General features: G+C 40.6%; 1 protein-coding gene across 1 annotated transcript in view; it reads left to right on the forward strand.

Moving 5' to 3' along the window:
• Window positions 1–12897, forward strand: part of plxna1a (plexin A1a) — a 311405-nt gene that overhangs the window by 241634 nt on the left and 56874 nt on the right. Inside the window, exons 15-17 of the mRNA XM_088006887.1 lie at window positions 740–860; window positions 1849–1985; window positions 9397–9564. Coding sequence (XP_087863013.1) covers window positions 740–860; window positions 1849–1985; window positions 9397–9564 — 426 coding nt within the window. The remainder of the gene's footprint in view (window positions 1–739; window positions 861–1848; window positions 1986–9396; window positions 9565–12897) is intronic.

Here is a 12897-nt window from a genome sequence, read left to right on the forward strand (position 1 = left end):
AGTAAAAGTGCAGGCCACACTTTTCAGATCTTTATTTGCAAAACATTATTGAAAACTGTGTATCTTTATTTCCTTCCTGTTAAAATTCATGTTGTACTTCTATTGAACATTGAAACAAATTCGCAACAAAACAAACTTAAGTTTGTGGTTGCAATGTGTCGACAGTTAAACAGATATAAGTTATTTTTTTGTTGTTTTTTTAAATGCAAACTGTAGTCACCTAGTCAAATTAAACTCCAGAAACACGTGAAAAACGTTCCCATCACACTCTGGAACCGTGTTGAAAAGTGACACAGGTTTGTGTTTCTCCCGTTACTCACTGCCTTTGCGCCTTGCTTTTTATTCTTCTCATCCTTCTGTCCTGACATTTACTCCTCTGCAGGGTCCTACACGGCTGAGGAATTGAGTTCACGCAGATCAAACAATCTCCCTGAAGTGCAGTTAGTCGGGAAATGATGCATGTTGAGATAGAGGGCGTCTCAATTCAAATATCTCACACGCATCCGTTATTCTGTGCATTATTCTTGTCGCCTTGGAACTGCTTTCACGTTTGGTTCATGCATTGCTCTTTTCCATTCTTCCAGCATCGCTTAGTTTCAGATTAGGATCCAATCTTATGGGGTCCTTGCCGCACTGCAGCCCCTGCTGTGGGTGTAACATTCAGTCCTTTAGCTTGAATGTTGTTCCTTTGACGTTTCGATGCAACTATTAAATGTTACCTAACTTTGCCCTTCTGCAGAATCGTTTGTCTTCTGAACGATGCCACTGGCTACCGGGTTCAAGAAGCTCAGGTGGAGGTGTGTGTGAGAGCCTGCGTCAATGACTACAGAGCTCTGTCACCAAGGCCATTCACCTTTGTGGTAAGAAAATTCCTCCAGGGAGCATTTGTGATGTTATTTGTTCAGAAATATTTCTGAACTGAAGCATATTTTCATCCTATTTAAAACTTTCTACTCAGCTCTGCTCATAAAAGTGCAGCTGAAATGGACTTAAAGTTTCTCATTATGAAGGTTTAATGATTCATTCTCATATTTTATGCCTCTGTTTGTACTATGTGTATGTATTAAAATGATTTTATGTTTTAAAGCCTTGATTAAAACAGAACAATGTATTAAGGGCACATTCCAGTGGTTCAAAATGACTAACTTTCATGTGTTTATGAGATGTAAAATTAATTTTAACAAGTGTTGTATCTCTTGGTTATAACCAATGTTATTATCATTAACAAAAACCAATAAAAGAACAAAAACTACAATACAACAAAACATTTTTGTTGCTTGGAATAAAAGTAAAAACAACTTGACAGAGAGAAATTGACTTAAACTGTAATGAGCATTTACAAAACTAACTGAAATTAACCAAATCATTCATTTGCCTTAGATATTCACATTTTCTAAAATCTGTTATTGCTTTCTGGGATGTTGTTACATACTATATATATATATATATATATATATATATATATATATATATATATATATATATATATATATATATATGTGTGTGTGTGTGTGTGTGTGTGTGTGTGTGTGTGTGTGTGTGTGTGTGTGTGTGTGACATGTCTGTGACATGTATTCCAAGAAAAGACTCAAATTACAACTGAAACTAAGCATTTTCAAAAAACCCTAAGCTAAAATATAACTGAAAAAAAATCTAAAGTCATAACTAATGAAAATGAAAACCATTCACAAACTGCAAAACTATGAAAACCTTGGTTATGATGAGATACAAAACATTGTTAAAGTGAGAAACTGTCTGAATGAAACAAATGTATTTCTTACTTTTGGCAGTGAAATACTTTCATACTGATCGGCCACACATTGACTTTATGGTTTTGCTTTCATCCAGACTCCATACTTCACTCGTATCCAGCCGTCTCAGGGACCCATTTCGGGCGGGACCCGGGTCACCATTGAGGGAAGCTATCTCAACGCAGGCAGCTCCGTTTCTGTCAGCATCGGACCACAACCCTGCCATTTTAAGAGGTAAGACACACTTTATCTTTTTTTTACAGAACGTTTTCTTTAATTTAAATTCATTTTTAAAAAATTACTTATTATTTTAAAAATGACCTAAAGTAATTTACATCTGATTCACTAAAACTGAATAAACTGTAGATGATACAAAGAATACACCAAACACCATATTTGCATAATGTTTCACCGTTTGAAGATTTGTTCATGTGTACGTCTAACATGTCATTATCATAAAAATGTTACAAAGACATGTAAGCATGTAGTCAGTGTGTGAGTTTAGGTTGTATATTTTTTTGTTGTTTTTGTGTGTGCGAGATGACAGTTTTTTGACTGAGTGTGTGTGTATTTGTTGCTCTCTCGACACACCACATCTCTTTGTACAAACTCACACAAGCTTTCCCCTTAATCTACTGGATGGAGGAAGAAGAGCAAAAAAAAAAAAAAAAAAAAAAGAAATCCAAACTATAACCACAGTTGCTTGCATGTCAAATTCATGGATTAGCCTCCCGTAGCTAATCTCTATTGAAGCCAACGTATGCTCGCTTTGATGTCACGGCAGCCACTTCTGTGCGGCAGCCTCCTCGCATAATCCCACAGACTCTACTTCACAACAACTGTTCCCTCACCTCAACTCTGTCTTTATCTGTCACACCCTAACCATGGGACTGTGTTTGTGGCATCTTGTGAAGATTGGTGGGACAATTTTTTATTTTTTTTTTTTTTTCATCTTTTTCTTTCCTTCTCTGGCTTTTTTCTCCTGAATGGAGTTGCTATGGTTACAGACTGATGTTGAAGACTCTCCATCCTGTTTTTTGATTTCTCACACGCATTCGTCTTCCCTCTGCAGCCGCCATAGTGTACAGAGACGTGGTAATGTTCGCAACACTACATCAAAGTACGCGTATACACTTTAAGGCATCCTTATAGATTACACACATACTGCTCCCGTGAAATCATGACCCAGAAAAGCAGCCACTACTCAACTGTGCTAAATACATATTAGATCATGTAGCTTCTGAAGACTGTATTTAAGACTGCGATTCACAATGTTATGTTGCCTATGGGACAAAAATGGATTGAGATGTACTTAAGATCGCATAAAAACTAACTCTGTTAATGCCTTGGTAAGAGCAGAAAAATAATAGGTACAGACATCAGTTAACAAAACTTTGACTTCTTTACATCTTTCTATTAGTGGCCTGAATATGTTAACACCACAAACATCTGTTGTGTTCCTCTTGTCCAAGATTGAGTCACAGCCTGGTAAAAATGGGCCGCCTGTTCTCCTGCTTGCTGGAGGTGTGGACTTTGTTAAAGTTTTAAAAGACTGCATCTGATTTTACCAAATTGTTAACATTTGGCCATGATCTATGTAATCTGCTATCTATGCTAAGAAGCTTACTGGAAGTTGTGTGGGCTGTTAACACACAACTTCCATAGGGAGTAGGGTCACAACATCTTTGCCAGCAATAAATATAAATAAAATATATTTAATAAAATGTCTAAAATATTCCACTTGGTCCAACTTTAACGTGTATCTAACCCACAAATCAACTTGGGGATTTTTTTTGCTGATAAATTGTCTAAATAGGTTGTTTAGGGTTCTAAATTTATTTTTCTGTCCAATTATTGACATTTTTGTGTACATTTGTTTAGTTTTGCATAGGAACTGAACAAATTTGTCTAAAACTGTATGGCTGTAGGTCACTCAGCCTCGCGTTCTCACTCAGTCACATGACGTTGCTCTGTGGCAACTCTGGAGTTGGTTTAACGAGTGTAGCACTGAAGGGAGATGACAGTCAACTGGAATTGTATAGGAAGACAATGACCAGGGTACAGGGCAACAGGTCCAGGGGAACAACTCAAACATCCCTCTCCTCAGGATCTCTTTTTAGTTCTTTTAGTGAGACCGGAAGGTGTTTCCTCAGGATAAACAATATTTTATCCATGAGACTTCCTAATCAGAAGCCTTAACCACCTCAATTGACACATTCAGGCAGTCAGTTAGCCTTCTCTAATGGCAGAACACAAGAGGACAGTGACTGACTTTCAGGCCTCAGTGGAAAAGATTTGCTTAACATAAAAGGTTTGGCCGATTGAAAATCTCCTAAAATGAGAAAAATCTGGAGCAATTTCTTGATCAGATCGGTACATTCCTACTGCTGATGGATAGACCTGTCATGATAACAAATTTTGCTGGGTCATTAATGGTATGCTTCTTGGCACACAAATAAAAAAAAAGAAAAAGGGCACTAGGGGCATCAAGGATAAAAGGGGAAGGGGCTCAAACCCCCTTCTCTCCCCCCCCCCCGTACATGCCTGTAATTCAAATAAACCCTCTCAAAGACCATTGAACTAAGAACATTTAACACTGGAACTGGAAGACATGTTAAATGTACAAAATACATAAACAAACCATAAACCATCTAATATATATATATATATATATATATATATATATATATATATATATATATATATATAAATTCCCTTCTCACCCTTCGCGGGTGGTCTCTTTCATCCTCTGAGCTCGGGTCCTCTACCAGAGGCCTGGGAGCTTGAGGGTTCTGCGCAGTATCTTGGCTGTGCCTAGAACTGCACATTTCTGGACTGAGATGTCTGATGTTGTTCCTGGGATCTGTTTGAGCCACTGCTCCAGTTTGGGGGTGACTGCCCCGAGGGCCCCGATAACCACAGGCACCACTGTGGTCTTCACCTTCCAGGCCTTCTCCAGTTCCTCTCTGAGGCCCTGGTATTTCTCCAGTTTCTCATGTTCCTTTTTCCTGATGTTGTGGTCACTTGGTATTGCTACATCCACCACAACGGCTTTCCTCTGTTCTTTATCCACCACCACAATGTCCAGTTGGTTCGCCATTACCATCTTGTCTGTCTGGATCTGGAAGTCCCACAGGATCTTAGCTCAGTCATTCTCCACCACCTTTGGGGGTGTTCCCCACTTTGACCTCGGGGCTTCCAGTCCATATTCGGCACAGATGTTCCTGTACACTATGCCCGCCACTTGGTTATGTCGTTCCATGTACACTTTCCCTGCCAGCATCTTGCACCCTGCTGTTATGTGCTGGACTGTCTCAGAGGCCTCCTTGCACAACCTACACCTTGGGTCTTGTCTGGTGTGGTAGATCTGAGCCTCTATTGCTCTGGTGTTTAGGGCCTGTTCCTGGGCAGCCAGGATGAGGGCCTCTGTGCTGTCCTTGAGTCCAGCTTTCTCCAGCCATTGGTAGGATTTCCTGATATCAGCCACTTCAGTTATTTGTCGGTGGTACATCCCATGCAGGGGCTTGTCTTCCCATGATGGTTCCTCCAGCACCTCGTCCTCTGTTCCCCATTGTTTGAGACATTCGCTGAGCACATCGTCCATTGAGGCTTTGTCCTTGATGTATTTATGGATCTTGGATGTTTCATCCTGGACAGTGGCTCTCACACTCACTAGTCCTCTGCCTCCTTCCTTACGGCTTCTGTACAGTCTCAGGGTGCTGGATTTGGGGTGGAACCCTCCATGCATGGTTAGTAGCTTCCGAGTCTTAACGTCCGTGGCCTTTATCTCTTCCATTGGCCAGCTAATTATTCCGGCAGGGTATCTGATTACTGGTAAGGCATAGCTGTTTATTGCACGGATCTTGTTCTTGCCATTGAGCTGGCTTCTCAGGACTTGCCTTATTCGTTGGAGGTATTTGGCTGTGGCTCCTTTCCTTGTGACCTCATCGAGGTTGCCATTTGCTTGTGGTATTCCCAGGTACTTGTAGCTGTGCTCTATGTCTGCTATTGTTCCCTCTGGGAGTGAGACCCCTTCTGTGCGGATGACCTTCCCTCTCTTTGTAACCATCCGGCCACACTTCTCTAGTCCGAATGACATCCCAATGTCAGTGCTGTAGATCCTGGTGGTGTGGATCAGTGAGTCGATGTCTCGCTCGCTCTTGGCGTACAGCTTGATGTCATCCATGTAGAGGAGGTGACTGATTGTGGCCCCATTCTTGAGTCGGTAGCCGTAGCCAGTCTTGTTGATGATTTGGCTAAGGGGGTTCAGGCCTATGCAGAACAGCAGTGGGGACAAAGCATCTCCTTGGTATATGCCACATTTGATGGACACTTGTGCAAGTGGTTTGCAGTTGGCTTCAAGGGTGGTTTTCCACAGCCCCATCGAGTTTGCAATGAAGGCTCTCAGAGTCCTGTTGATGTTGTACATCTCTAAGCATTCAATGATCCAGGTATGTGGCATCGAGTCATAGGCTTTCTTGTAATCAATCCAAGCGGTGCACAGGTTGGTGTGTTGGGTTTTGCAGTCTCGGGCGACTGTGTGGTCTACAAGGAGTTGGTGTTTGGCTCCTCTGCTATTTATGCCGTGTTGTAGAGAGACAGGTTATCGGCCGATAGTTGGATGGGACTGAACCCTTTGAGGGATCCTTCTGGATCAGGATTGTGCGCCCTTCAGTTAGCCATTCAGGGTGAGTCCCATTCTGTAGCAGCTGGTTCAGTTGAGCTGCCAGTCGCTCATGGAGGGCAGTGAGTTTCTTTAGCCAGTAGGCATGGATCATGTCAGGCCCTGGTGCTGTCCAGTTTTTCATACCCGAGACTCTTTCTTGGACATCTGCCACAGTGATGGTTACCGGGGCTTGTTCAGGGAGGTTGCTGTGGTCCTCTCGTAGAGAGGTTAGCCACTGTGCATTGCTGTTGTGGGACGCCTCCCTTTCCCATATGCCTTTCCAGTATTGTTCAGTCTCCAGCCTTGGTGGGTCTGCTCTGTTGTTATTACCCTGCCATTGAGAGTACACTTTAGCTGGTTGGGTGGAGAAGAGCCGGTTAATCCTCCTGGCTTCATTCTCTCTTGTGTATCTCTTTAGGCGGCTGGCCAAGGCTTGGAGTCTTTGTTTGGCAGTTTCGAGTGCTTCAGGTATGGGCATCTGGCTGTACTTCTTAGGTACTGGTCTTTTCATTGCACCTCTTTGGAGCTCTGATAGTTGGCTCACTTCCCTCCTTATTATCTTGATCTTAGCCTCTAACCGTCTTTTCCATGATGGATATTGGGTCTCATGGTTGCTCTTATAGCCGAGCATTTCAAGGATCACTGATGCTGAGTTGTATATCAGCTCATTGGTTTCTGTTATGGTGTTGGTAGGGATTGTTCTCAATGCTGCATTCACATCTTCAATGAGACTTTCTGATGGTACTTCACTCAGCCGTTGTAATTGGCGTCGGGGTTGCCTGGTGTTCATTCGGGCCACAATTCGTTCATTACTGGGGCTGCATACCCAGTCTCAGGGTGGGGAGTAGTTAACTCCCCCCTGACCTTACATCCGGGCTCCTCCCTTTTGCCGTAGCATTTGTGTTGTACCTCGTCAATCTCAAGTTGTGATAGCAGTTGCCGTTTGCGGATGTTGGAACACTGAGCTACTAGTTGTTTGGCAGTCATTGTAGACTGTGGGTGTCGAAGTAACCATTCCACCCTCAGTCTTTGCATGTAGCCCCTCTGACTAGGGTTACTTGAGTAGTAGCATTCCAACAGATCCATATTTTCATCTCTCGCCCATTTCCGTCTTGTTCCAGTAGCCCATTTTTCATCAAGGTGCTCTGGTTCCCCAGCACCTGACGCAGACCTTGTTTGGCCGGGCGACGTCTGAGCCGGCATGTTATGCATATCAATGTCTCTCATGGTATGAGGTAGGCTATATAGCTCCAAGGGTCTTATCTAAGGATACATATATATATATATATATATATATATATATATATATATATATATATATATATATATATATATATATATATATATATAGGTATTAAGTTTCTACTGTTTTACAACATAGCACCTCCACAGGTTCAGTGGTTCACCGCGGTCATTCAGTTTGAATCCAAAGCGCTATCAGAAGGCAGCTGTCCCGTTCGCTCCTCCACATGGGGCGTTCATGCTACGCTCTGTGGTAGGAGACCACAAGCTTAACTGGTAACTGTCTCCCATCACGGACACGGTGACAGGAACGTTGCTCCCTCTCTATTCATTTCTGTGGAGCTTTCTCAGTGAGGCGACAGTCACTTGTCCTCATCCAATTAAGCGAACAGGTCATTCCTGCTTGTGGCATTTCAGGCACACGTGTGCTAGTGACGCGGCACAAGAAAGTTAATAATTGTTCAACTGTTGTCTTTCTTGTCCCATGGAGGAAATCTGACGTTTTTAGCTCCCCGTGTGTTGAGTTGTTACTAAGGAAACGGGAGGGGAGAAGTAACTCGAAGCACCAGAGTGAAGCTTTTTGTCATCCAGTCTCTTAGGTAGAAAGAGAGAGAACACAGCAAAAACAAACAAGCGAATGTTATCTCCCTAATTTTCTTATCTAGCTCATTTTAACGTATTGTGTAATTAATTGATTTATTGTTTATCGTGACAGGCCTGCTGCTGGATGGATGGATGATTACATTTTTATTTTAAACTACATTTTCCAGTAATAACATATCCTAAAAGTCTTATCCAGGATTAGGAGCACTGCCTTGTAATATTGCATATAAATCTGTGGGGTTTCTGGTTCCTGGGTGGATCTGATTGTAACCAGTTGTAACGCACGCCAGGGAAGAAAACAACTACACTCAACCATTAGGACGAAAAGTTGGCACACAATAATATTGAGTGTGAAAATAGTTCTGTTTGTTTACAATTCCACTGGCTCCAGTCATTTAAATACATAGAGAACTGATCACACTGCAGACAGAAATTAAGTAAACAAACAGGCATTAACATCTAGGGAAAATTCAGACATCTGTGAGACAGATGTTAAAATCAAGATACGGACTAAGAAGGGTTTCTTGAAACAGTTTTTCCTTTGGCCCCACAGTGAAAAGTTATTATATTATTCTAATGTGTAAAGCACTCTGCACCAAACCAATGCAAGAGTGGCTGTTAGGGTTGCTAGTATTTGATCAAAGTGTGTAGAGTGTTTCTAGGCTTCCAGTAAAACTGTCATGGTGATGGAATACGGCAACCTCACTAGTCATAAAATTGAATGCTGATAACGAGCAGCTTGTGGAGGGATGTTATAGCCGTTGTTTTCGCCCAATAGACTGCACCAAACACTAAATTTATTTTTATTTGATTCTTAACAATTGCCATCTAGTGTTCAAACAGTGTAACAAGTGACTGATCATTTACAATTTCAAAAAGTATTTTTTTTTTTTTTCTGTTGGTAGAAGTTAGATGTAATAATCTGCCTCTAAGCCATGACACAAATACGACAGAACAATCCAAACTATTATTTAGCGGTACCGCTACGCCTCATTTGTATTTTGAACAAATTACAACTCTTAATGGTTTATTGGCTCTTTTGACATGAATTTAGGACAGTCCCTTAGATTCACCTTAAGTACTTACAATGTAAAATAACCTTCCTTAATGTTTTGTTTTATCTTCCCGATTCAGGAGAAATGCCCGAGAGATTGTGTGCGTTACTCCAGCTGTACTTTCACCAAGCAGTTCATCAGTCCTGGTGGACATCGATGACGCCGAGCTCCGGAACCCGGAGGTCAGATTTAACTACACTGAAGACCCCACGGTTCTGAAAATCGAGCCCGACTGGAGCATCGCCAGGTAAACCACAATGCTGCGACATCACATCACTGAGCTCAACGACAAACCTTTAGTTAGTTCTTATCATGAGCCCATTCAGTTTGCTAATAGATTTTGAGAAGCAATAATTTGATTTGCTGCAGCGATAAATCTTCCTTTGAGAATCAATTCCAGTACACAAATTGTGCCCAAATGCAGTGACATAAATGTTCTCTTTTTACCTGGATTTCGGGTCCAGAAGGATCCCTGGAGGAGTACAGGCTGAGGAAAGTTGTTGGCTGGTTTTATGCTGTATGTGTTCGCATATGTGTATGTGTCAGAAGAAGTTTGTTGAAAACATTTTGGAAGCCATCTGAGTCGGGTTAAGTGCTGCGTGAGAACACTGGCAGCATGTTTAGATGGAGGTAAACCAATGGTGGCTTTGGAGATTTTTTTTTTTTTTTATGTTTTAAGGAAACAGTTGAGCAAGAGCGGTTGTGGAAGCAATTAGTTCTTCGTTTATTACAAAATCCTTCAAAAACTTTTTTAATATACATACTTCTTTGACAGCTCATTTCCTTCTTGCTACTTTTGGAAAAGTTGAAAACCTTTCATCCTCCCTATTGGTACTTATCAGCACATTCTAGCAGAGCTTGTTAGGGAAAAGTGTCGAAGCCTTCTCTATTAGCCCAGTAGAACTGGCCAAGGATCAGATGAGGCTCAGTTTTTCCCTGACCACCCACTGTGAGCCTGTGTGGGTTTGTTTGTGTGTGTCAGCTCAAAAACAAGGTTCTACTTCAAGAGGCTCCTGAATGACGATCTCTATAAAAATAGCAGGTTTGTCTGCAAGTAACCACACAGACCCTTCACTAGTATTGATTGTATTATTGCACAAATCAGAATTACGAATTTTAATCAGCTTAATGGAAACACACCAATTTCGAAAAAATTCACATTTTCCAATAAAAAGCTTTTGCCATAGAATGAGCTCTTTTATATTTCATATATTAATTTACAAGGTATTATTTGTATTATTTAATTTAGACATAAGCGAAATTATGGGAAAGCAATTTCTATCTGCGAAACATATCAGCTTGAAGGTTGGCAAATAACAAGAAAAAAATAGGGAGCGAGTCCAGAGATAAAAAGCAGAGGGAAAAGGAGGAACTCTAACAGCATTAGAGCTTCACAGGCTATCTCTGGGACTTTATTCTGATTGTCTTGTTGTCTGTTCCCTGAAGCATGTACCTAAGCTAAAGAGACTCACTTAGACAAAGAGGAGAGCAACTGGGACAGAGGGACTCTGCACAAATATCCATCAAGCTGAGGAGGAAAGGAGAAGGATGGGGAGGATCTAAAGGACAGCTCAGCATTTAAGACATACAGCCTGCCAGCTCCTCTGATGCATTTGTGGCAGTAAAGTAAACATCTAGTCTAAAAGTCTGATCATCTAAATAAATCCTTGGCTTTCTTGTTAATTACTGTCCTTATGCTCTGTTTTTTCCTTTAGATTTCCATGTTGTTTATGTCAAGTTAAGATTATTCTGATGCATCACAGTGTTTCTGTAAGCTACGATACAATTATTTGGTTTATCCATTAAATAGACATAAAAGATAAATATATGTATATTATTACACAATAATTATTCATGTTAATTATCAAGATAGAAAAAAAACTCTATTTTATAACTTTCCACAATGACGTGTCAGGAAATTCAGGAAATTTTTGACCCTTGACCCAGAGGCTCATTTGTGAAGTCAAACATTGACATTCATGTTAGAGGTCATCTATGAAGTTGAGGTCAGGACAATCAGGTTCTTCAACACCAAATTCAATAATCTATGTCTTTTTGTACGTTTTATGTAGTAGAGCACAGTCATGTTTTAACTGGAAGTGGACAAAACTCTTCCCAGAACAATGGACTTGAAAATGTCCCTTATGTTGTGGAATGCTGAAGCAATAAGAGTTCCTGTCCTGGATTCTTTTTGATCGATTATAACAATAGAACTGCAGGGGAAGGAGTAGTTAGAGTTAAAGTATAATTTCACTTTTGGTTTTATATGACGTACCTCTTCAGCACTGTCGTTGGTGCTGTTTGGATGTTTAAGTGGCTCCAAACTTTTTGTCATGTGGACCAAAAGTAGTTGCAGGCCAAAAACAAACAAAAGTCAAGCAAATAAAGTGGTCAAATTTTATGTCTTGTAGGAAATGTTTTTGTATTTAACTGAACAAGTTTATCCTCAGAATAAGAACAGGATTTAGGTCATTTATTTGCTATATGTAGCCAAGTTTAAAAAATCAGATAGAAGCTGATTTGAGTGCATTATGATTATCTGGATTAATATGGTTCTACTTATTATAAAAATTTGGTTACAAAAAGACAAATATTTTGTGCTGTACTTAGCATTTCCTTTGTAAGATAATTATGTGGGTAATAATTTAACCATACTACAAATAAAAAGCATCAATCTGCATCAGCCTCCTGTGCTTGATGGGTTCGATTTGCAGCAATTTTTAATTCCACTTGGGGGCCGCACAAAATCAGTCCAAGGGCCACAAATGGGGCTCACTTTGAACACCTGTTTTCTTGTAGCCTTTTTCTAACTTACTTAGACTCATCTAACTCTATCTTATTTGAATGGCAACTTTTCTTGTTCCCCACTTTGAAAAGTAGTTGCGTTGGCCTCTGTATCACTTAAGGCACATTACCCCAATGAAGTAGTTGCATTTCTTGGCAGATCAACAAACCAGGTATCAATAACTTTATTAAAAACACTTAAGTGTAGGATTTGTTACAATCCTTGACACAAAAATGACACAATTGTGCTTTCCCAGAATTAACTGTGAACAACCCTTACAAAAAAAACAAAAAACAAAAAAAAAAAAAAAATCCACTCATCGGTAAAGACTGGCTGAAACCTAAAACCAACAAGTGTTGAAATGTCAGCAGTCATATCTTAAAAAACAGAGGATAAATGCTATTCTCCTTGGCAAAGAATAATAGAGGGCATCCCAGCAGAGAAACGCTCTGAGAAGCTTAGAAGAATAGTCAGGCTAGAGTCTAATATCTAGCTACAATGTGAGAGACGGTGTACCTACTTTTATCACTTACTCCTGTCAAACCCTTGCATTACCGTTTGCAGCTATTCTAAGCCTGGTTGGATTAGAGCGAGAGATGAATGTCTTGTGTAAGCCTGCCAGACTCCCAGTCCAAGATATTAAGAGCTTCTGTCTCTGCTTCCTCTCAAATCATTTCCTCTGCCGTTAGTGCCTCTGCATCAAGTCATTTGGGATAAGTGTCAGATTAATGCTGAGTAAGAAAAGAGACCTGCATATTGAAGAAGTCGGTGGTAATGCATGGGAAGGTGATGTAC

The sequence above is a fragment of the Poecilia mexicana genome, unplaced genomic scaffold (assembly GCF_051168715.1).
Source record: "Poecilia mexicana isolate PSO_F unplaced genomic scaffold, ASM5116871v1 scaffold_7, whole genome shotgun sequence".
Taxonomy (NCBI): Eukaryota; Metazoa; Chordata; class Actinopteri; order Cyprinodontiformes; family Poeciliidae; genus Poecilia; species Poecilia mexicana.